The 25,383-nt window shown below is 32.4% G+C and overlaps 2 protein-coding genes across 2 annotated transcripts; both read right to left on the bottom strand.

Moving 5' to 3' along the window:
* Nucleotides 1–250: 250 nt before the first annotated feature.
* LOC102610099 (ubiquitin-like-specific protease ESD4) lies at nt 251–3,232 on the bottom strand. Its single transcript, XM_052435886.1, has 8 exons — nt 3,185–3,232; nt 2,888–3,082; nt 2,696–2,779; nt 2,251–2,346; nt 1,975–2,109; nt 1,689–1,874; nt 911–1,147; nt 251–755 (listed from the first exon to the last, which is right to left on the bottom strand). Exons 1-7 carry the CDS (start codon nt 3,230–3,232, stop codon nt 920–922), a joined length of 972 nt encoding a protein of 323 aa, XP_052291846.1. The 3' UTR covers nt 251–755; nt 911–919.
* On the bottom strand, nt 2,904–24,036 carry LOC127900690 (uncharacterized). The gene is made up of 14 exons (XM_052435885.1): nt 23,925–24,036; nt 17,791–17,833; nt 17,484–17,681; nt 16,932–17,322; nt 16,522–16,741; nt 7,302–7,500; nt 5,995–6,083; nt 5,749–5,833; nt 5,160–5,220; nt 4,483–5,016; nt 4,025–4,231; nt 3,796–3,933; nt 3,185–3,691; nt 2,904–3,082 (listed from the first exon to the last, which is right to left on the bottom strand). The coding sequence occupies exons 1-13, from the start codon at nt 24,034–24,036 to the stop codon at nt 3,239–3,241; spliced, it is 2,730 nt and encodes a 909-aa protein (XP_052291845.1). The 3' UTR covers nt 2,904–3,082; nt 3,185–3,238.
* Between the last annotated feature and the right edge of the window lie 1,347 nt (nt 24,037–25,383).

Genomic DNA, 25,383 nt, shown 5'->3' with positions numbered 1-25,383 from the left:
TTCACCATGCAAGGAATATTCATTTTTTTTTTTGGTTCTGAGTGCTCAACAACCAGACATTCTAGATCATTTTTTTTTTCAAGTGCCCAACAACCAAAAAATAACACTCCAGTGACCTTTTCGACACTCATGCATGCATGCAAGCCACAAAGGAAAAATAAAAGATCACTTAAATTTAACAACAACGGAAAATTGAATCTACGAAGATATAATATCTGTACGATTGAACATCATTAGTCAAAGCAAAGTAGATTACAAAAGAGTCGAAACCCTTCAACATCATAATTCATCAAAATCTGAAACAAAACAAAACCAAATTTAAGCTACAAAAAATTCAATAAGTAATTTTACTGGAATTTTAAGACAGTTATAATAGAGAAGAATTAACAGAGATATAGCCCTAAATACATATCAAGTTTCTACAATTAGCCATCTCTGACCGATAGTGCCTAATAACAAATGGTCAGAATATGCAACCTAAATACACTACCCTCGTACACAAAAAAATAAGAGGGCATCCAGGAGCACGAAATGCATCTACAACACCATCTTCTAAGGCCACACATGGCTCATCTGCTTGACTGCTTCTTTAGGTGAATGAACTGACAAAGGTTCTAATAAACAGTTACTCGACTACCTAACCAAAAAATGATTAGTATATGCTATACAAAAAAGGTGTTGTTACAAAAATATTCAAAAACAAAATGGTTTCGAATACCAAAATATAAAAGCTGCCATTCCAAGTGTAGTGACACCTAGTTCAAAACACAAGCAGATGATTAATAACAAGTTTAATTGGTCTACCAAAAACATCATAACTCACTAAAAGAAATAGAAAAAACAACTTAATAACAATTGATAAGCATAGGACATAAGATCAAAAATGGGAATGACAAGCGACTTAACATACCTTTAGAGATCATAGTAATGTTTTTAATAAAGCCTCGGACGGTGTCTGGTTAAGATTAATATTTCTGGCAGCTTTTCTTAATTCTGAAGTTTGTTTACAAGGGGCCCTTTGCGAGTCAGCAGCACTACACTTTCCATATCCATTGGAAGCATCTTGCATGAGTTTATGCCTAATATCATTAAGTGGAGATTGTGCTAGATAGAGTGCCAACAGGATGCGAGCATAATCCGAATCGTGCTAACAAAAAAGAAACACTAATTACAACAATTTCTATATGCTCACAAGATGAATTTATATAAAAATAACAAAGTCCACATAGTTCACGACTCCAGTGGTTGTTACCTAATTACTAGCAGCAAGCTTATTTTTTCACAAAAGGTAGTTGACTTGCAACATATAATAATACTTCTTAAATATAAATACTTGGCCTTTAACATATGCAGATTTTTAACAATTCACATTTTTGGTGCTTGTTTACTTGCTAAAAAGTATGTCTTATTGCTTTCAAAACTAGATATCTTCTAAAAACAGCTTGCTTAATACATCCTTAAAAGGAAAAAAAATTATCGAGTACTCCTAGTTATGCCTTAAAAGTACTCTTCATAAAGAAAACTTTTATATTTATTACTTCTTTGCAGTACTCCTCTGTTATCATTGTTATTAATCTAAATACAGAATCATTAAACATAATGACTGATAAATGGTCTGAAGAAAGCATTGATCATGAACTAAATATCAGAATCATCAATGTTCAAGATTGAAAAAAAAAAGCATATACCTGATAAGACTGGTCAGCAACAATAGAGGGATTGTCCATATATTTCAAGGTGTAGTATCCACAATCAAAATCATTTGGCTGTTGTGGTAGACCAGTTTGACGACCAAGTTGAAAATGCAGAAAATTGAAATTTGAACCAAAACGAAGTCGAGCCTCTCTAAGTAGCAAAAAATCCAGTGAGGCGAGCTGCCAACATCAACCAGAATAAGTGTTAACAAAATTTAGAATGTTATTTAATCAAATTCCGACTAACGCACAAATGTAGTCAATCCTCCTAAGAACATACAATTGTCAATGACTGATTAATCATTTTTTCTCTTTGACTGAGAGATTCCAATGAATCCCAAATATCAGCAGTTTGACGAAGAATGTCAATAACAAGCATGTACCAATGAGCTTCACAATGTACGGGCACATAAATCTGCAGTTGAAGGAGAGTAAATACAATTAATGGAAAAATGTTTTGTTATCAGGTTAGTAAAATGAAAAAGATACCAAGGAACTTTGTAAAAATACAAACCACAAACAGTTCATTAAAAAAAATTCATCTTATGCGCTAAACCTTTTCACAAGTTTCCAACTGGGGCATGTAGCGCTCTTGGAACCTAGAAGCTCGACGATAGGGGTTTAGATCACCCGAGTCACCCAATACAACTTGCTTTAAATTTAAGTGGCAAAAATTAAAAGAATAAAAACATTTTGTTAGTTGACATTCTGCATGATCTCATTTAAAGAGTAATGATTGAATTAAAAATATTTAATTTCAGGTTATCTTATGGAATAATATGATGGCAAGAACCAACATCGAGGAGAGGTGATATCCTTTTGGGCCTCTTCAATAGTCTTGTACTCTGCGTACATAGTAATAATCTGAAATTTTTTTTAACAGTTGCGACCAAAGTGGAACATTAGTTAAGAGATATGCACATATATACTAATTGAAAATAATGGCATCATTAGTATTGAATGAATCCTAAATATTATACATAGTAGGCATAGAGTATTACATCACCATCAATCCATGCTCTCAGCAGGAGGGAACGCATACTGCTTCGTGTTATGCTGCTGTATTCTGTACGGACGACAACATCCTTTTATCATGAAAAAACAACATTATTACAATGAATAAAAGCAAGATTAAGAGATTTATATCTATATTCGAAACAATCTAGCCATTTACAAAAACATTTCATTATTACTAGACCATACATTTCAGCCAACTTGTCGTCAAAAAGGTAAAGAATAAGCTTTTTTTCATCCTCGGTAAATGGAGTGGGAACGGAAAATGGACCAGCCAAAAATCGGGGTTGGGTAGACTTGAGATTGACATTCTTTTCTTTAGAAGTTTGAATATGCATTCCCTTTGCAGTTGATTGTATCATCACAAGACCCTCCTACAAAAGAAAAAAAAATTAAAATTCACATATTCTGAGGTAATGTCACAACATACAATTATGATAAATATAAAAACAACAGTAACAAAGACACTTTAATACCTTAGAATCCTTAAGAATCAGTTCTTGTTTTCCCTTGGACATTTCCATTTTCTTTTAGGGTAATGCATCTGTCTTTTCACAATCCATAGTCATTTCTAATGTCCTCAATATTTGATATAATTGTCGTTCCTTTGTGTTTAAGCTGGAACCATCATAAGGAGAGTTTATCTTATCATAACCTCGGGCTGAACTTTCATTTGATGAGATTTCAATAAACTCAGCCCCAACATTATTTTCTTGCGCAGACACAAACTCGTGGGAAGGAGTTTTAATGTTATCTGTGGTAGGATGATGGACATGAGGGGCAACTCGGTCCATAATTTGCCTTTGATGTAGCAATTCTTTTAGCATTTTAGTTTGGTCAGATATCGCATCAGATAGATAATCAACCTTAAATGTCAGTACCCTGATTGAAAGTATTTGTTTCTGAATTATTTCTTCAAAATTGAGATGTCTAACAACTTTTGAACGAGAAGCTTCACCGGTATCAGTGGTACGCATCTTAATCTGTTTAATTGAGCAGATAAATGATATCAAAAAATAAGGATAATGCCATTTCTCACACATTATTATGGTAATTATAATGATAAGCACTCTACAATAAAATTTACCTTATTACTTCCAATCCCTCCCTGAGATCTCAACCACTTCATGAACCTCTTCACCATTGATTCTTTCCAGAATGTCACAGGAGTTTTGGTCCCATCAGGCTGAATGCAGTTGTATGCAACATTATGGAGGTAAAAAATCTGTATAAACAGATTATAGTGAAGAAAATCTGTATAAACAGCCATCCATGGCCAAAAAAATGCTAAAATTCAATTATGAAAATCATCTTACCTGTAGGAAAAGAAGACATCCCCCAACATATGTAGTTTCACGATTCTTATATTTTCCAATGGATTTTGCCAGCCATTTATAACAAAACGAAGCCCGATTAAGTGATTTAACATTGAGAACATCGTTGCACGGATGCAAGAACAAATGTGATATATAACCACTTGTTGGGCATAACAACGTGGCTAGTGCAAACAAAGTAAACGCAACCTGCTCATATCAAAACTACTAGTTGTAAAATGAACAATAGCAAACATGAATGAGTTTGATAAATGGCTGATATGTGCTCATATTTCACAGTAACTTCGAATGTTTTATACAATTATGCATGCAAATATTATAGAAAAAATACAAATGGTGTCAGAATAGAATATAATATGAAAGAAATATAACATATATTCATGATTTAATATAATAATGGGTGTATGCATAAATGTGCCAAAATCAACTTTATTACAAACCTTGAAAATCCAGCTAGTTTTATCTTCTTGCTTTATAATATCCTCAAGCGTCTTGATGTTGATCCCTTTGACTGTTGATTGAAAAATATCTCGTAATTCAGCAAAATTTTCACTTGGTCCACCCAATTGTATTGGTATACCTCCATCTTTTACACCCATGACATTTGAAAATGTTCTGTGGCACAGTTTCAAATTTTGACCATGAAGTTCAATAATGTTGCATTCAGGTTTGAATTGATCCACCAACCAACGACATAATTGCCTCCTCAGTCGACCACATTGGATTTCAAGTAGGCTTCCAAATCCTATATCTCTTATTGCATTTTTCTTGTCTTCCGATAAGTTACCAACAAGAGAACAAAATCGGTCGGGCGCACACCTAGTTTCCAAGGTTAACTTATCTGCCTTAATAGTTTTTGATTCATTGTTATCCGAATACGCATCTGCACAGCCAATCCTTTCACATTGCTTTTTGTAACTTGCCTTATATTCTGCTGAAAGTTCTCTGTTGGTTTTCCTAGTGTGTTTCCTCAACTGTCACAAAAGTAATAAAGATTAAAAAAATTTACATATGACTTCTCAAAAGCTCTTCTCATACTAATTTTAAAAAAATACTAATTTGTGACTTGCCATTAATGAACGTACTAATTTAAAAAAATATCTATACATATACTAACCCCAATAGTGGTAGACAAATTAAAATTATGACTTCTCAAAGGCTCTTCTTCATCGCTGCAACTGCATGACATTGAATTAGTAGTTATCTAGTATGCGTGTCGGATAATAAGTGAATATAGTTACTTACAAGTGAGAGACAAATCCATATGTTGAAGATTTAGGAACTGCATTTTCATTGTTTACTTTCAGAAGACAAGTACTACTCTTTTGTAAGTTTATTGATTCTCGTTTACGCTTGTGTAGCTGATTGTCCATCCGTTTTCCTATGTAAAACATTGTAAATCCATCCATTAAAACCTATAACATTTTTTTTAAAAAATTACTTATTTCATTCTATTTCTTTTACCAAATTTTACTTTCCTATTTAAACAATATACTTTATTGCTGTGTTTTAAGCTTTTTCTTTTTCATTCTCTTCATATGAATATCATATAAACACATGTTAATTCTTTCCCCCTTCGGTCAGCATATCCCCACACAGCTTATTAGATTATACCCTTCAATTAATAAATTCTTCTATATTAAAAAATTATACCAATGGTTTAACTCGCAATTCTAAAGGATATTTGGTAATTTGGTAAGACGTACCTGTTACGGGTAGGTTTCTTTGAATTAGAAATCTCCTTACATAGTCTCGTTAGTTGAGATTGTTTCTTTGTGAGAATAAATTGATCTGTTTAAAATGCAGACTTCAAAAAGACATAAAGACAATAGGGAAAACTTTCAAACTAATTAAGAAATTACCTTATAGAAAGAGAATTTAATCACAATTCTAAAGGTATCCATAGATTTGAAACACGGTAAATAACACAACAGTAATATGAAAATTCGTACCATTAGTTTTCTTTAAGCTGCAGGTGAAAATTTCTTTAATTACATTTTTGTTCTGGGCGTTGATTGAGGCTGATCCTTCGTTGATTGAGCTGATTCTTTGTTGAAATTATACTATTTAGTGCTGGTGCTTGGGCGGTCAATTCGTAATTTTGGATTTGAGAAAAAGATTCAGAGAAAGCCGACCAACTTCCAGTCTCACCACATCATCAATTTTTTCATCAAAAGGGGATACCAATTGAATGCCCAATTGCCTGAGCTTTAGAGACAGATGAAAAGAGAACGGGTAAAAAAAATATCTTATTTATACCACATCTCAATCAATCGCAACTGATACTTCCGGTAGCCAACATTAGCCAAAAAAAAATATAATCCGTTGGATTACTTTTGAGTGCTATCCAAAGGCCAATTAATTTTTAAATAAAAAATTCAATAACGATGTATGTGGTGCAGCGTTGTATTACAGGTGGAGCCGTCGAAGTGAACTAAATACTAATGACACCTTAGTCGTGGATTTAACACAAATTTCGACCTCTTCACGCAACACTCTCAGCTTATTCTCCAGACTAGTGAATTGATGCTGCTGAGTTTTAGAAACAGCAGGTTGTTTCCGTTTTTCCAACTTCTTCGCTCTTGCGATTACTGTGCCCAAATCTTAGATTGGACTTCTGATCTCCTTTTGAAGCTCTTCTTTCAATCCATGAATATACTTTGCAATTTTTCTAAATTCTGACTCATCCATATTATTTCTCTCATGTAAGCGATAAAATTCTCTTGCATAGTAATGGACACTGTGATTTGCTTGCCTACAGCTCTAATATTTCAAATACAACTACCACTTTTTATTTGTTGACATGAAATACTCTTCTATCATCCTCTGCGTTCTAGCCCACAATCTTGTCATTGGCTTTCGGCAATTCTTCATCGATTCTGCATCTGTTGCCACCATGCGGATGTCGCACTTTCAACTTAAACGCCATTAGCTTAACCTATTTCTCTTGAGGAATCTCCATATGCTCGAAAAAATTATATACTTATGTTATCTAATTTAAAAATTCTTTAATATGCATCCCACCATAGAAATTTGGAAGATCTACATTAATCTTGTAATCTAAATTTCGTCCACACCTTGTTTTCTAATTGATCAACCCAATGCATTCCTTGTTTTCTAAGCTCTAACACCAAAATTTCTTGAAAAGATTTTCGGATTAGTGTCTTGCAAGTAAGAAATTCTTGAGAGACGTGCTGCTTCAAGGTCGAAGCTTTGGTTGGGAACTCAAGCATGCAAATGCAATTGTTGAAACATGTACATTATCCTAACAATCTTTCGGTCAGCTGGAGGCGAAAGACGTTGGTCTAAAACGTCAATTAACATCCTTTTAGGATCAAATGATGGTGATGATGACGATGAAAGATCTCCTAAACGCCTTCCCAATAATACTTCTAGTGCCACCACTCTGAAGCTGTAAATGTCACATTTCTCTGTAAAAATCATGGTGTAGTCGATTTCTACAAGAAAAAGAATAAGGGTATGATAGATGTCATATGATCATATAAAAACTTTTCAATATGAGAACTCCGAATTGCATTAAAGTTCAGGACATATTTATACCGTTATAAAATGGTGAAAAATACAGTTTATAACGATGTAAATGTTGGGATTATATGCTCTTTTAAAGCATATTAATTTATTTTCTGATTAATAAAATATTTAAGATATTTTCAATTGCATAAATATATATTGAATAAGGTCCGTTTAATCATATTATATGTATTTATGTGATCATCATATAGATTCACAGAAGACATAAATACAAGTTATCTTATGATTAAATAAATTTAGTTCGCAGTTGATAAATAGAGTTGGGCGCTCTATTTATGTTTAGACTGTAGTAAATTCATTGAATGATTTGTCTTAATCATATATGAACTTTTTGATGTAGTTTGACTACATTAAACTGGATCACATATGAGATTTAATTAACCTTGAAATGACTGTCAGACTTATTAAATCTCATAGGCATTGATTTTACTGTAATCTTAATCTTGAGTTAGTTATGATTTCATGATTGTAATTGTTATTCCATTTGAGTTACCAATGGGCACGACACACAATTGTGATCAAGATTACCCGGTATCTTGGTGGGAGCAATTATGAGTATTGGAGTTATAAACTAACAATATAGAATTTGTACGACACATCTCTTGATGGGTTTTCGGCACTTGATCATAGAATTCTCTGCCTAGAGTGTGTCAACATATTTAGTATGTTGAAAATGATCATTAGAGAAAACCAGTAAGTATCAAGGAACAAGATGTAATTAAATTGATTAGACAGTTGAGATATCAATTTAATTAACGATGTGGTACAAAGGATTGAGCAGTAAAGAAATCAGTGTGGCTTGGGACGAATTATTATCCGAACATATAATTATGGAGGTCAGTTCCAATCTTATAGTAGAGTAGAGTTGGAATTAAATGATTAGGCTTGTTTAATTACAGGCTTAATTGTTGTAGCCACTATTGTATGTTCCCAAATGATCTCCGAATTAGCTCATTTAATTGACTGCGCCACTACTGGATTAATAAGTAAGATAACTAGCCATTTTGGTTAAAAGCCTAAATACATTATTTAGTGGGAGGCTCCATGTAATGTACTTGTATCTAAGGGGCCTTGTGTTATTTTACAAGGTCGGCCCCTATAAAACAAGAACAAGTAACGTGACTTTTGTTTTAATTATTTTTTAATTTAAATCAAAAGAGATTTAATAGAATTAAAAAATAAATAAATATGGAGCCTAGGGTTTCCACTAAATAAAAATATAAAAGAGCTTATTTTCTCCCAAAAGAAAGAGGCAACCACTTTATACAGATCAGAAAAAGATTTTTCTCTCTATTGTTGAGAGAAAAATTTTCTCGTGCTAGTTGCTTTGGTAGTGATAAAGGCGCCCACACGTCAAGTGCAGATCAAACCTGAGTCATAACCTGGAAGATCATTGGTGATAGTTCGTGAGCTAACAAGCGTAGTGGTGACGGTTCGTGATCTAACAAGCGTGGTAGTGACGAATCGTGATCTCGGAGCCTAAATCACTTCAGCGGAAAAAGCCAAATCGGATTTTCAAGTTACGATTTCTAGATTACGCATTCATATATATTGTATGAGATATGTCCTAAAAAGTTTTATAAAAATTTTAAAAATAAATTTTTCTCCAACAATTGGTATCAGAGACATCTCATATTAATATATAAGAATTTCGTATGAAATCAATCTTGAAATTTATATATTAGAGTGTCACAATTTATTCAGATATATATTATTTGTTTAATATATGAATAAAGCTTGTTTTGGTTTGTCTTAATTCATGGTTAGATTCTCTGCTGAACTTTTCCTTTAGATCTGTAACAAGAGGGGTGGTTTATTATCACCATGTTTCCCTCTTGATTTATTTTACTGTTATAGAAATTTTGTAAGCCAAAATTGGCCTAGGAAATTTGTAAATCGTTGGAGATTAATCACGCGTCGACAGATCAAAGGGACATGAAAGAAACGAAGGCTGGATTTTTCAGCGGTGGCCACCAACCAGCAACACAAGCACGCACGCAGCAAGCAGCGCGAGCTGGCACACGTTGCTCACGCAGCAAGCAGCGTGCTCTGCACTTGTTGCACGAGTAGCAAGTTGCGCGCGCGAGTTTGGTACGTTTCCAGCGACGCGGCGGCGGGTGGCTCGGCGTCGGAGATGCGTCAGAGGTCGGCTGGCGTCTGAACAGTGGCAGAGGTTTTTGGAGATGGCAGATGGGGAAGAAGGAAAAGAAAAATATGGATTTTAGGGTTTCATGGTTTTTATCATTGAGGTCCCTATAGTTCCATAATTGTTTCCTTTGGACAGTCAAGTTTTAATTTTTTACATTTAAGTCTAAAAATAGTTTTGGGCTTAAAGAATCCTAGTTTTAGGTTCAATTTCAATTGGGCTTAATGGATTAAAATGTATAGATAAAATTGAGCACATTAAATTTATTTTTGGTCCAAAAGTTTTATTTTAATAAAAAATTATTATTTATTTCTTTTCAAAATAAAATTGGACCAATTATAAATTTAAAGTCCAATTTCCCCTAGTCCGTTAACAAAGACAAGCTTATGGAAGATGGACATTGACAAGAAGCCCAATAAAGATTAAGCTTAGGGTTAATGTATTTTTCATTTTAGGAAAGCTATGAATTAAGATTATTTAATTATTTTTTGATATGTTATGTTTTGGATGATAACATGCCATGATAACATGTCATATAGAATAGGCAGTGCCACTCTATGCATAATGATACATGTCATTCATTAATAATGAATCTCATTATATTGTTTTAAATTTGCACATGCTTAATAATATTTGATATCATCTAGATAATATTATAGGAAGCATGCAATTAACAATATGTATATGTTTTAAAAAAGGAAAAAGTAATTTTAAAATATTGAGTGGGAGAGGGAAAATTCAAGATAATTTTTCCCACGGGCTCTATTGTTAGTTCAATAATAAAATTATATATATACCTCAACTTCATGATATGGTGATGCTCCCTACGGATGGTATATATATTAGATATTTTATTTGATGAACTTCTTCAAAGATAAAATTGAAATATTTTTCAATCAATTGTTCACCCCAACGGTGACTATTGATATGAAAAATACGTAGATTGAAACAATAGTTATACACTCAACTAAAATTTGTTATTAACCTTCCCAACGAAGCTCTGTTAACAAATTTAGGCCCAAAGGGATAACGATAATTATTTATCATGTCTCTACATGAAAGTAAATAATCCAATGAATAATTGTGTTTAGTAAGTGTAGACATGACTTCCCCAACGGATAGCTTGTCAAAGGGGTACTAGATTATCGTTACAATAAATTAAAATGCATTTATGTTTTTTGCATTTTTGTCATTTATTGTGAATATTGTTTCAAAGTATTTATGCATGTCTATTTTGTTTTTTCAGAAAATGTCTTCCATCAACCCATTATTAATTATCCTTGTTAAAAATGAACTCACTGGCAAAAATTATTTAGATTGGAAACCCAATCTATTTAATATTCTCACTGCTAAAGGTTGCAAATATGTGTTGACCCAGCCATGCCCTCCAGAACCAACGTTATATGATTATAGAAATCAGAAGGAGCCTTATGAGAAATGGTGCGAAGCTAACAAAATGGCTAAGCACTATATATTGGCTTCGATTTTTGTGGAACTGCATAAGAAACATCGGAGCATGGAAACAGCCACTGAAATAATGGCTAGTCTTCATCAGATGTTTGGGCAAAATACTCATTTTGCCAAAGAAGCAGCATTAAAATGTATTACGGATACTAAGATGGAAGAGGGCACAAGAGTTTGTGATCATGTCCTCAAAATGATAGACTATTTGAATGAGGTAGAGATTCATGGTGTTCAAATCAATGATAAATCAAAGATTAACATAGTGATTGAATCTTTACCTGATACATTCAAAGAGTTTAAGGTCAGCTATATCTTAAACAATAAATATATTACTTTAATTGAATTAATGCACGAACTACATGCTATAGAAGAATTTTATCATAGCAGAAAACTTCCTGAAAAATGATTCTCTTCAAGGCTTAAGTCGAAAGACAAGAATGAGCAAGAAAGAGTTGGGATCGACAAGCTGTCCACTAAAAGAAGTGGCAAGCCAAAAGGCAAGTGTTACAAATGTGGACAGAAGGGTCACTGGAAGAAAAATTGTCCTAAGATTTTTAAAATCAGGTATAGGAAATCTTTAAGCTTTCTAATTAGTTTAGATATCTATTGATTCATGCAATAGTGAATTCAGATATAACTAATCTTATTTGTAATTCATTTATTTGGTTTTTAGGAAAACAAGAGATTAAGTGAAGAAAACTTCAAACAGCAGTTGAGGACATGCTAGTTTATATCAATTGAAAGACTAGATCAATTTTACAAGACTTTAGTTTTGATATTTGTCTTTATTTTTCCAAATATGAGAGGAAATTAATTTCGGTGGCTTGTTTTAATAAACAGGAGTACACTGTTATTTTTGGATCCTCTGTTTATTACTTATTTTGGTTATTTATAAAGACAATTTATATCATATAAGTTCATTAATCTATTCAAAGTAAGATATAATGATAAATAGTATATGCATTTATCTAAGAAAAGAAATGTTTCTTCAAACCAAAATCACCTCTGATATTTATGCTTAAATCATATAAACTATAATAAGATTTTAAGAAAATGATTAATGATAGACTTGTTGGCCTATCGAGATTGATCATTGTAATTCTATAAATCTTATTTAGAAAAGTAATATGACGAGGATGCTCTTTTTGAGCTAAAAGCATAACATTGTATTGGATGATTTAGCGCATACATTTACAAATGTATACGGACTAATCAGTTTACATGTTATAAGAGGTTATGAGTATTCTATCAATCTTGTTAATGAATATTCATTTTATTTATGTTTGTCTAAATGCGTCATGATTCCATTGCTTTTGAAATTCAAAAGAGTACGTAGATAAGACAAATGCAATTAGACATGAACATAAAAGAATTTCGATATGATCGAAACAAAGAATATCTCTATGGAGAATTCAAGCTCTATTTGGTTGTCAAATGGGATAAACTCCCTCATATAATGAACACTATGATACAATAGTGTAATTAAATGGAGAAACAAGATTCTTTTGGATAAGATAAGATATATACTAAGTGGTTTATCATTTACCTTTTTGATTCCAGATACTAGTATTTAAAACTTCAAAGTTTATTGAACTTAGTTTCATCTATCTCGGTGTCTACTACTCCAAGAAATTATGAAAAAGTCACAAACATGGTTTGAGGCACATTCGTATTTGGAGTTTACTAGTATTTCTACTAGAATCAGAGGTAGAGAAGATGGATTCGTGTTCAGAAGCTTGCATGTTTAAGGTATCTTAATGGAATAAGGGAAAGTCTTAATTATAGTCCTCAAGATAGGAATGTATTTATGGACATATTCTTTACTTTCGTTGAGGAAGACTATATAATGACTTGTTACCTAAGAGTAAGGTAAAACTAGAGAAATAAAAAGGAGATCAGGTTGATGCTCAGCTTTCAACACTTGTTATTGAACATGAAGAACAGCAACAGCCAGCTGATCAGCACATGATTATCCCTGAACAACCATAACTTTTAGAACCTCGTCGTAGTGGGAGAGTAACTAGGTTACCTGCGAGATACATGTTATTGAGAGAAACCTATATGACGATCTCAGTTGAACATGTACAAGATCCTACTGGCTACAACGAAGCTCTAATAGATAGAGATGCTGAATTTTAGAAAAAAGGTCATGAATCAAGAAATGGAATCTATATATTCCAATAAAATCTGGGAACTTGTAGAGGCACCAAATGGGGTAAAACCTATAAGGTGCAAGTGAATCTACAAGAGAAAAAAAAAAGTAAACGGAAGGATGGAAACATTTAAAACAAGATTAGTAGCCAAAGGGTTTTACTCAGAAAGAGAAATCGATTATGACGAAACCTTTTCTTTGGTTACTATGCTTAAATCCATCAGGATTCTGCTCTCCATTGCTACAGTGCTAGATTATGAAATTTGGCAAATGGATGTCAAGATAGCCTTTCTTAACGGGCATCTTGAAGAAGACATCTATATGTAGCAATCAGATGGATTCGTACAAAAGGCCAAGAACACATGGTATGTAAGTTGCAGAGATCCACATATGGATTAAAGCAAGCATCCCAGTCATGGAACATCATATTTGATCAAGCGATTAAATCGCTTGGATTCATTCAGAACATTAATGAACCATATGTGTACAAGAAGATTTAGGAAAAATTTGTAGCCTTCCTAGTTCTTTGTGTAGACGATATTCTCCTGATTAGAAATAATAAAGGAGTATTGACTACAATAAAGATTTGGTTAGCAAAATAATTTGATATGAAAGACCTGGGAGAGGCAAATTTTATTCTTGGTATCAAATTACTACGAGACCAGAAGAATAAAACTTTAGCCTTGTCTCAAGCGGTTTATATCGACAAGATATTGATTAGATTTAGCATGAAAAATTCCAAGACTGGTTTATTACCATTCAGACATGGAATTATATTTTCTAAGGATCAATCACCTAAAATATCTGAAGAGATCGAGAAAATGAGACGAGTTCCCTATGCAAAGCTGTGGGAAGTCTCATGTATGTCATGCTTTGCACTAGGCCAAACGTCTCTTTTGCGGTAGGGATGGTTAGCAGATATCAATCTAATCCTGGACCTGAACACTGGACTGCGGTCAAACATATAATGAAGTATCTGAAAAGAACTAAAAATTATATGCTTGTGTATTCTTGTGATGAACTTATTCCAGTGGGTTATATTAATTCTGACTTTATGTCAGATAAGGATTCTAAAAAATCAACTTCTGGCTATGTGTTTATATTAGGAAGTGGAGCTATTAGTTGGAGGAGTGTGAAACAGCCTTATATCACAGACTCCACAACTAAAGCTGAATATGTGGTTGCATCTGAAGCTGCAAAAGAAGTTGTATGGCTCCACAAGTTCCTATAGGATCTTGAGATGGTACCTGTTGTAACTGCACCCTTAAATTGTTTTGTGATTATGGTGGTGCGGTAGCTCAATCTATGGAACCAAAAAACCACAAGAAACAAAACATATTGAGAGGAAATATCATCTTATAAGGGAATAGTGTAGAAATGTTATATGACAGTACCCCAAATGGCATTAGATGCTAAATGGCAAATCTTATTTAAATGGCCATAAGTGGGAAACCTTTATAATCTGCACTTAGAGCCCTAGAGCATATGCAATATGCCAGATATGCTTTAAGAGCTAGTGGGAGATTGCTGGGATTATATGCTCTTTTAAAGCATATTAATTTATTTTCTGACTAATAAAATATTTGAGATATTTTCAATTGCATAAATATATATTGAATAAGGTCCGTCTAATCATATTATATATATTTATGTGATCATCATATAGATTCACAGAAGACATAAATACAAGTTATCTTATGATTAAATAAATTTAGTTCGCAGTTGATAAATAGAGTTGGGTGCTCTATTTATGTTTAGACTGTAGTAAATTCATTGAATGATTTATCTTAATCATATATGAATTTACTGATGTAGTTTGACTACATTGAGCTGGATCACATATGAGATTTAATTAACCTTGAAATGACTGTCAGACTTATTAAATCTCATAAGCATTGATTTTACTGTAATCTTAATCTTGAGTTAATTATGATTTCATGATTGTAATTGTTATTCCATTTGAGTTACCAATGGTCACAACACACAATTGTGGTCAAGATTACCCGGTATCTTGGTGGGAGCAATTATGAGTATTGGAGTTATAAACTAACAATATAGAATTTGTACGACACATCTCTTGATGGGTTTTCGGCACTTGATCATAGAATTCTCTGGTTAGAGTGTGTCAACATATTTAGTATGTTGAAAATGATCATTAGAGAAAACCAGTAAGTATCAATGAACAAGATGTAATTAAATTGATTAGACAGTTGAGATATCGATTTAATTAACGATGTGGTACAAAGGATTGGGCAGTAAAGAAATCAATGTGGCTTGGGATGAATTATTATTCGAACATACAATTATGGAAGTCAGTTCTAATCTTATAGTGAAGTAGAGTTGGAATTAAATGATTAGGTTTGTTTAATTACAGGCTTAATTGTTGTAGCCACTATTGTATGTTCCCAAATGATCCCCGGATTAGCTCATTTAATTGACTGCGCCACTATTGGATTAATAAGCAAGATATCTAGCCATTTGGGTTAAAAGCCTAAATACATTATTTAGTGGGAGGCTCCATATAATGTACTTGTGTCTAAGGGGCCTTATGTTATTTTACAAGGTGGGCCCCTATACCACAAGAACAAGTAACGTGACTTTTGTTTTAATTATTTTTTAATTTAAATCAAAAGGGATTTAATAGAATAAATAAATAAATAAATATGGAGCCTAGTGTTTCCACTAAATAGAAATATAAAAGGGCTTATTTTCTCCCAAAAGAAAGAGGCAGCCACTTTATATAGATCAGAGAAAAAGATTTTTTTCTGTGTTGTTGAGAGAAAAATTTTCTTGTGCTAGTTGCTTTGGCAATGGTAAAGGCGCCCACACGTCAAGTGCAGATCAAACCTGAGTCATAACTTAGAAGATCATTAATGACAGTTCGTGATCTAACAAGCGTGGTGGTGACAGATCGTGATCTGGGAGCCTAAATCACTTCAGCGGAAAAAACTAAATCGGATTTTCAAGGTACGATTTCTAGATTACATATTCCTATATCGTAAAAAGTTTAAAAAAAATTTAAAAAACAGATTTTTCTCCAACAGTAAAAACGTCCTTGATTTTAATAAAGTCTGAGATTTCTGGATTAAAAGATGACTCATTGATTACATGTCTAATTAATAATGTAGAAGATAATGAAGAATGAGGAACAGAGCACATGATCACCTGGAGCAAGGTATTCATAGGTGCCTGCTAGCATAGTTATATTGGAGGAGTCTGGAGTTAGAAGTCTAGCCATGCCAAAGTCAGCAACAAATACCTCCAATTCTATACTTAAAAGCACGTTGTTGCTTGATATGTTGCGGTGAACAATCGGCGGTGTGCGGTTATGATGCAAACAAGACAAAGCATGTGCTGCATTCTTTATCGCATTCACCCTCTTAGCCTAATCAAACTCAACAGCTTCATCATCATTGCGTAGAACACACAACAAGCTGCCCCTCTCCATGCACTCATATATCATAAACATGCATTTCTTGTGCAAACAAAAGCCATTAGATATTTTGAAAACTCTTGATGAAAAATAACTCCTCAGAACTGTGAAGCTTCTTCAAAGCAATTATTTTACCACTGACTAGCTCTGCTTTATAGACACTGCCGTAGCTTCCGGTTCCAATGCAGTATTTGATGTCAAAGTCCTCGGTGGCTTCAACCAACTCTTCAAATGCAGTTTTACCATTAAAGTTCCATACGAAGAAGATATCCAAGCTCTTGGTTGCTTCTTTTGCCTGTTCAGAATCATCCTTATTTCTTTTGCCAATGAGTAAGATGACCAGAAGCACAACTATAGGAAGAAACACTTTAATTACTAGCCCAATGGAAACGTTCCGGGTTTTCTTCTTGGAGTCATAACTAGAAGGTGCATCAATTCTACAAGGAGGCAAACCACTAAGCTTGCTGCACAAACCTTTGTTGCCAATAAATGCCTCTGCTGAGTATGTAGTTAGTATAGAATCCGAATTTCTCCTTCGAAATTATTATATGAAAAGTTGATGAAATTCATAAATTTTATACCATTAAGAAAATCAGAAATGGTACCAGAGAGGTGATTGTGGGATACATCCAGGTATTGTAAGGTTTCTATTGAATTAAGTTGGGACGGTATCGTCCCATTGACGAGGTTATACTTTAACTCAAGAAAAGACAAGCTTGAGAGTTTTCCCATCTCTAATGGAATTCTTCCGCTTAAACTATTGTTACTCAGTATCAATATTTGCAACACCGAGCAGTCCCCGATTCCAGTTTGAATGGGACCACCAAGTTTATTATTGGAGAGGTCTAATCGTTGAAGGCGAAAGAGTCCTCCAATTACATGTGGTATTTGCCTATTTGGCCAAAGAGTAAATTTGAGAAAAGATTGAGAAAAGTAAGTTTAGTTTACTTTGTGAGCTCAAGTGGGATGCAACTATGCATTTTGTTCCCTGGCAATTGCACCAGAAGTAGATGACACATATTCCAATTTCTGGAGGGACAGTTTCTACATTCAAACGGAAAGGGATTAATGTTAATAAGTTATGGCCCTGTTTGATATTGTTGCTGGCTGGTTGTTGTTTAAAAGATAAAATATTAAAGTATTTAATAAACACTTATTGTGGTTTGAAAGCTAAGTTAATTTTTTTCATATTTATATGATAAAAAATCTACAGTAATTTCACTCTTTTTGTTAAAACTATTACTTAAAATTATATAAAAACACATTATCAACTTTTATTTTCATTACAGTTTCTTTTTCATAGCAATTATATCTTAAAAGTCACAACCACAATAGCTATAGTTTAAGAGCAACTAGTAATATTGTTGGCATACTTGTAAGATTATTTTAGGCTAGGCTAAGACATCTGAGCTTGGAAAGGATACAAATTTGTGATGGAATGCTTCCATTTTAAGCTATTGATCTCTAGACTCAGAATTTCCATGTTTGGCATGTAAGAGAATTTGAGTCTACCAAATTTCCCCTTCAATTGTTTATTTCTCAAAATTATCTTAGTGATGCGTACTGCAGTATTGCAAGTTACACCAGCCCAACGGCAATGATCTGAAGTAGTATTGTTGGCAATTCTTTGGCTCCACCAACCAGTTTTAAGTAAAGCTTTCCTTTCTAATTGTATGGATGATAATTGCAGCAAATATACCAATATTCTTAGTAACAAGGCACATTAAAATGGCAGCCCATATGATCGCTACCCTAGAAAGGGAGGACAAAGGCATCATGCTTGAAATCTTTTGGTTGGTTCTGCTATTAACAGCAATAAGCTTTTATAAACGGTTAAGCCAAAGCTCATTTAAGCATATATTAATTTCTTTTCCCCCGTCTGCTCTTCTTAGTATAGACTTTGACCTTCATAAAATTTCTAAGCAATATTTTCTTTGCCATCTTCACCAACTTGAACTTGTCAGTCAATACGACTGAATTCAACCTAAGGTTTGAAGTTTCAACATTCCATTATTATTAATTTATTATTATTGTTTAAAGAAAGAGATCAGAAAAATCAAGTAATGACATCAAAACATTTGGATACTTTTTATGACATTAATTTAATTAATAAATTACACTCCTTGGTATTGTTAAAAAAAGTTTGGGCCAGGTCACATATATACTTGGTTTAATATACTGGATCAATCAAATAGTTAATAAAAGAGTAGAAAAAAATGTTTGGTCCAAGTCAGATAACTTGGAAGTCACTTAAGTTCAGATGGTATTGTGTAGCTTTTATCATTCCTCATAAAAGGTGAAAGTAGTGGTGGCCAATGGGATAGGCTGGCTAAGGGGCTAAGGTTTGTGAAAGTTCAACCCAATCTACTATTAAATAAGTTGAGATAAAATCAATCAAATTCAATTAAATAAATATTTTTAACTTAATTCAACAAAATTCTTAACTCATCGGATTAGGTTGGGTTGGATTAATTTGGTTGAAGATTAAATTAAAATTAAATAAAGAAAAATATATGAAACTTAAAATGAAACTTATTAAAACTAAATATAAATATATTATAACAAAAAAATTTTGTGCACTGTCGTGTACAATAAAAAAAGCTAAAAAACCAACTATCTTAGATTAAGAAAATTTCGACAACGAACTTCTAGATTTTATTCCCGGCTTCCCCCATCTCTTTTTCAATTCTAAATTCAGACCTTTTAGATAAATAACTAACATAATGTCCAGTAACAAAATGAAAGTGATATATAATTACGTACTGTTAAGTATTTACTAAAAATAAAAGAGAAATTGAAATCAATTTACTTTTAGAATTAAACTTATAAGAAATAAATTAACTAATATGAGACAGTAATTTAGTTTTGGATCTAGAGTCTATAGCAGTAGATACGAGAATGAAATAATCTCTTCCATAAAACAATAAAAAGAATTAAAAATGAAGTTTGCTGTTTAAATCTTTAGGATTTTACAATTGAGGATAAACATATTATTATTATTATTATTATTATTATTATTATTATTATTATTATTATAGGTTGGGTTAGGCTAGATGGATTCATCATAATTAACTCAACCCAATCTAATTATTAATTGGGTTTGAAAAAATTAATGCAATTAATCTACAACAATTCATTTAACCCATCAAAATTAGATTGGGCTGGATTAGGTTGGACCACCCTAACAAAGAAAGTCCTTAAAAAACTCCTATAAACTCCACCAAAAATTTAAACAATTAAATGAATTTCTTAGGACACCCCTTCTCATTCCAAAAATAACCCTTAATGACTATCTCAATTGTTGCTGAAAATCAAATCCCCTACAAGGATGTTCTTGTTGCTCATAAATTGATTTTTACGTCTTGTTTTTCAACTTTTCGTTGATATTAGAAATCGTAATTCTTGTTGCTAGAAGAATATTTTTATTTTTTAAATTAAAAAAAAAGACATCTAACAAGTTAGGCCTAAAGTGTATTAAAACAAAATTTGTAAAAAAGTCCGAATTATTGCGTTGCAATTTATGTTGGCCTCAGTTTTTTGATGGCTATGGAATCCGTACACAATTTTGTTATCTTGGTTTTTCTACGTCGAAATTCAATCACCATAAATGCGTCTCTATGATTTAAGAAGCAAAGAAGAAGTTTTTTTTTTTTTTTTTTCTTTTAGGTAATTTAAATTACGGTTAAAATAATAAGAGTATAGAAGGGTTTCAAGAAGACTTTAAGGTAGTGTTTGGTTGGGAGGAGAATGGAGGAGAGGAAAGTAATTTAAATCTCTTTTTATTTCCATTGTTTGGTTTGATAAAATGTATAAGAATTTAATTTCCATTAAAATTTAATATTCATCATAATATAGAATTTTGATTCCACACCAAGTAGTGAAGAATTTAAATTCCTCTTATGTTGGAAACTAAAATTTCCAAAATTACCCTTCAACTTTTTAACTTGTTTAATACCATTAATAATTATTATCTATAATTTTATTTTATTGATTTAATATTATAAATGGATCTTCGCCAGACGTCGCCAGAAAGTTATCGGACTGTCACTAGACCGCCGCCGGATGTCATCGGACTTCACTGAAAAGTCGTCGGACCACCGCCGGAACTTTGCCGGAAAGTCACTGGACTTCCACCGAACCATCATTTTATTTTATATTTTATATATATATATATATATATATATATATATATATATTTCATTATTAATATAAATAATTTAATATCTAAGGTAAAAAATAAATTTGTCTAAATAAAAAAATTATAATTCATTTCTTTATCAAATTTTATATCAAACCAAATAATAGAATTTAATTTCACTACTCTTCTTCATTCTTTTCTTCTCCATTTCTTTCCATTCCACTCTTTTCTTCTCCTCATTTTTCTTCAAACCAAACACTACCTAAAGGGTTGGCCAAAGCTTCACTAATGGTAAAAAACTAAAAATATCTGCGGGACCCGAATTGAACCTGTGGGGCCAGCGCATTCAAGTTGGCTACGGACAATTGAGAAGCTTCAAAAAAATTTTCGGGCCTAATTTGGGGGCTAGGCCCAAAGCCCATAATTAATTCGGATTAAAACTGCTTGATAAGGTGGTTATTATTTAATCCTCCTGCCATGTGTACATTTGAATATGTAGACATGTCATATATTTTGAAAACTGATTGACAAGTATTATTACAACAGAAAGGGCACAATTTTCTCTTTTATTCCTCCTCACAAACCTTCTCTTGTTTTCCCCCCTACTGTACAAGATACAAAGCCTCAGGAGCTTGCAACGAAAAGACTACAACACAAGAAATTGTTGATGACGAAATCCACTGAGAGAACTGACAAACAATTCTTAATTAGCCATATAACATAACTAAAATCCCATACCTTTTATACTACTTATTGATGATCAGCCTATGGTTTCTAAATATTTAATCTGAAAAATTAGTTTATTGGGTGGACGTGGAGGGACCTTTCCTACGTATGTATTTAAATAACTCCCCTCTATTAGTCAATATGATACATAACGCAACAAAAACATCTGAACTTAAATTATAGAATCAGTAGAATATCAAAGGAAATTGGCGATTACTCTTCTGCATGAGGATATTTTGACCTTCATTTTGATGATAAATCTGATAATCATGATCTTCCTCAACAAGATGCTAGCAAAAAGCTGCGTTGACTCACATCCTAAACCACATATCACGGCAACCTTGGAGGACGAACCTCAAGTTAATGATAGGGTCAATTTCCAGTTGTCCAAATTCGAAAAACGTAACAATGTTTCAAGGACTCAACAACCCTATGACACCTTTGTCTGCCACGCGTGAGGAGGCCCCAATTCTCTTGTCCCTTGATGGCCAACGAGCTAGAAAAGAAGACAATGTGCAAGAAAAAATGGAGATAATAAGCAAAGAACTAGTGGAGAGCAGATTATTCTTCATCCATTTTCCGAGTTGCCATGCACATGATGAATTTCTTGCTTTTACCTCTTGTGTCCATCAAAGTGCACTAAGGGTGTGTTTGGTATTGAGGTTGGATAGCTGTAATTTTTAAGTTACAGTGTTAAAGTATTTGGTAAACACTGCTGTACTTTGAAAACTATATTGATATGATTTTTCATTTGTATAATAGAAAATCTATTATATATTTAATAATTTTGATAAAATTATATTTACTATATATTATTAACTTTGTTTCATAGTTATAGTTTTTTTTTTCCTCAGCAACTATAACTTAAAAGGTACAACACCTTAATCCCAAATAAGACCTACATAGTAATGACACTTTAGTAGTGGATTTGACACAAATTTCCATGTCTTCATGCGACACTACTCACTTTACCCTGTAGACTAGTGAATTGATGCTATTGAGTTTTAAAGACAACACATTGTTTCCGTTCTTCCAACTTCTTCACTCTCGCGACTACTATGCCTAAAACTCAAATTGGCTTTGTGATCTCATCTTGAAACTCTTATTTAAATCCACCAATATATTTTGTGAGTATTCTAAATTCTGGCTCGATCATATTATTTCTCGCATATAGACAATAAAATTATCTTGTGTAGTCATTGACACTGTGATTTGCTAGTTGGCAGTTCTGATATTTTAAATACAACTATTGCTTGTAATATGCTGACAACAAATACTCTTCCATCATCCTCTGCAATCTACCCCACAGTCTGATCATTGGCTTTCCAATAACTTCTTTGATTCTGCATGTTTTGACACCATGTGGATGTCGCACCCTTCAACTTAAATCGGGGCCGGCTTTAGAGTTTTTGGGGCCTTAGGCGATTTTTTTTATGAGGCCTCTTTTTATTCTGTAACTTCAATACTTTAAGAAACATAAAATATCTCAAAGTTCGTTCTATATTTAGTTCTTGAATTTCAACAATAATTATGAAGATCTTAAAATTTTTTAAAAATAGAACTTAAAAAATAATGAAGAAGATTTCTTTTACTTCCATTAGAACCATTACAAAAATAAACAAACAAATAAATAGAAAAAATACTATTTAAAAATAAAATATCTAGAATTGCAGTACATAGAAAGTTAAGAAGATAATTGATAATCATATAATGGATATAGACTTTATATTTTAAGAAATTAAGTTTTTCTTTTTTAAATGAACTAATGAATGTAATAATTTTCTTTGTAGATGAGACATCAAGAAATTGTTTCATCTATTGATTTTTGAAATTATAAGATTTTTAATAGAAATTAAAAGGAATACAAAAAGTCAAAGATTCTAATGTTGAATATTTAAGTTTTCTTAGAAAACTGACAAGGTAAAAAATTTAATTTTTTTTCTTGGGATTAATAGTGGATGAATTAATGGTTAGATAATATTATCAAGTTTATCTCTTTAACACTAAGATTAACAAATATAGATAGCCTTTCATACAATACATAATTAAAAAAAAAACTCATTAATTAAAAAATTATTAAGGACATACTCAAAAAATGAGGCCTTCCCAAAATATGGGGCCTTATACGACTGCCTTGTTTACCTATACTTAAAGCCACCACTGACTTAAATGCCGCTAGCTTAACCCAGTTCTCTTAAAAAATCTCCATATGCTCCAAGAAATTCTCTACTTCTGTTATCTAGTTTAAAAATTCTACAATATGCATCATACCATAGAATTTTGGAAGATCTACATTAATCTTGTAATCTGAATTCCTTCCGCCTTTTCTTTCGTAATCTACATATTCATCATCCTCCAAATTGTTGACTAGGGCCTCATCCATGTGCGCAGGCATTCGTCTCGCAGGCCTGGGTATTAAGGCACTACCTAGCTGTTGGCACTTTGAGGAACTACCTCATAATTATATCCCTGAGGTATCCCCTCATGATTATAATCTTAAGATTGTTCTTCACAGATGTTTGTTCCATGGTGACAAGAAAACTTGCTCTAATACCAATCGACAATGTAGAAACATAAAAAATTGGTAGATAAGAGAAATTAAGTTTCTTAATAATAAAAATTTTGTTAAAAAAGTCTCGATGATCAAAACTCGGATTTTAGATCCCTTTTATATTAACCCTAAATATTGCGAATTGACGAAAATAAGCAAACCTAAAATATTATTTTCTAATAAAATTCTCCTAAGCTAAATAGGAAGAACAAAACAAACGACACCCAAATCCGTCATCTAGAAAAATAGATAAAAATCCTGAAAATAATAGGAAAAATAAAAAATAACTTAAAAGTAAAAAACATCTAGAAAAGAAGTAAAATTTCTTATTCGACCATGGGCAGCCATTTTGCGCTTGATTCATCTCGTCGCAAGCTAAAATGGTATATGATATGCCTAAAACAGACATATGTAGCTCATGTTATGACCTTTGAAAAGTACTTTGCTCATCATATGCAACCATCTTACATCAATATGCTCCAATGTATTCCAAGTGGTTAAATGGTCTAATCAAATTCAGGACCAAAAAGTCTAGGATTTATTAGATATCTTTATTATTCAGCCATTCAATTCATGATGCATGCTTCCTCTTCAAAGTTCAGTCTTCAAAGTAAGTGAATAAAAAGTTTGATATATCATCAAACTATGTACTAATCATTCATGATATTTTGTACTTCCGTGAATGACACACAAGATCAGAATTAATTCAATATATAGAGCGTAGGGCGTGGTTTTGTTATCGGGAACTGCTATAAAATATTACGGGAAATTTTAGAATACATCAAAAATATTATATCCAAATAATACATTTATAGTATTTGTAGTTAAATCAAATACAACTACATGATACTTGTTTTTAAACAATTACACATGTTACATACAAGCACTAATTGAGTGTGGTATTACTGATGTGCTCTAAAATCTCTCCTCTATTATTGTACTAGTAAGAGTAGTAAAACAATAAAAGGCTTAAACAAGCTATATATATATATTCTTCAAACCTTAATTTAAAACACTGCAAACGTTTCAGACCTTCTGTCAAAATTTTGGAACATTTCTTTTGCCAAATAGCATTGCTGAAATTCAAACTAACGGAAGTTTAAATTTATTTCTCAGCCTCTGAGTTTATCACTTCTCAAACTCCAATGTTCTGATTCTTAAAAAAGAAAAAGTCCGGCC

This window comes from Citrus sinensis, chromosome 3 (genome assembly GCF_022201045.2).
Source record: "Citrus sinensis cultivar Valencia sweet orange chromosome 3, DVS_A1.0, whole genome shotgun sequence".
Taxonomy (NCBI): Eukaryota; Viridiplantae; Streptophyta; class Magnoliopsida; order Sapindales; family Rutaceae; genus Citrus; species Citrus sinensis.
This window is presented reverse-complemented; position numbering and strand designations above follow the sequence as displayed.

What these genes read in the sequence shown, in the direction of transcription:
- LOC102610099 (XM_052435886.1), bottom strand. Translation starts at nt 3,232, where the DNA reads ATGGAAATGTCCAAGGGAAAACAAGAACTGATTCTTAAGGATTCTAAG. An exon ending in AGTTGGAAACTTGTGAAAAG is followed by an intron (nt 2,110 to 2,250) that starts GTTTAGCGCATA and finishes CTTCAACTGCAG; the next exon opens with ATTTATGTGCCCGTACATTG. An exon ending in TTAATCAGTCATTGACAATT is followed by an intron (nt 1,875 to 1,974) that starts GTATGTTCTTAG and finishes TGATGTTGGCAG; the next exon opens with CTCGCCTCACTGGATTTTTT.
- LOC127900690 (XM_052435885.1), bottom strand. Translation starts at nt 24,036, where the DNA reads ATGGATGAGGCCCTAGTCAACAATTTGGAGGATGATGAATATGTAGAT. An exon ending in ATTTGTCTACCACTATTGGG is followed by an intron (nt 5,017 to 5,159) that starts GTTAGTATATGT and finishes CTTTTGTGACAG; the next exon opens with TTGAGGAAACACACTAGGAA. An exon ending in AAACTAGCTGGATTTTCAAG is followed by an intron (nt 4,232 to 4,482) that starts GTTTGTAATAAA and finishes TGATATGAGCAG; the next exon opens with GTTGCGTTTACTTTGTTTGC.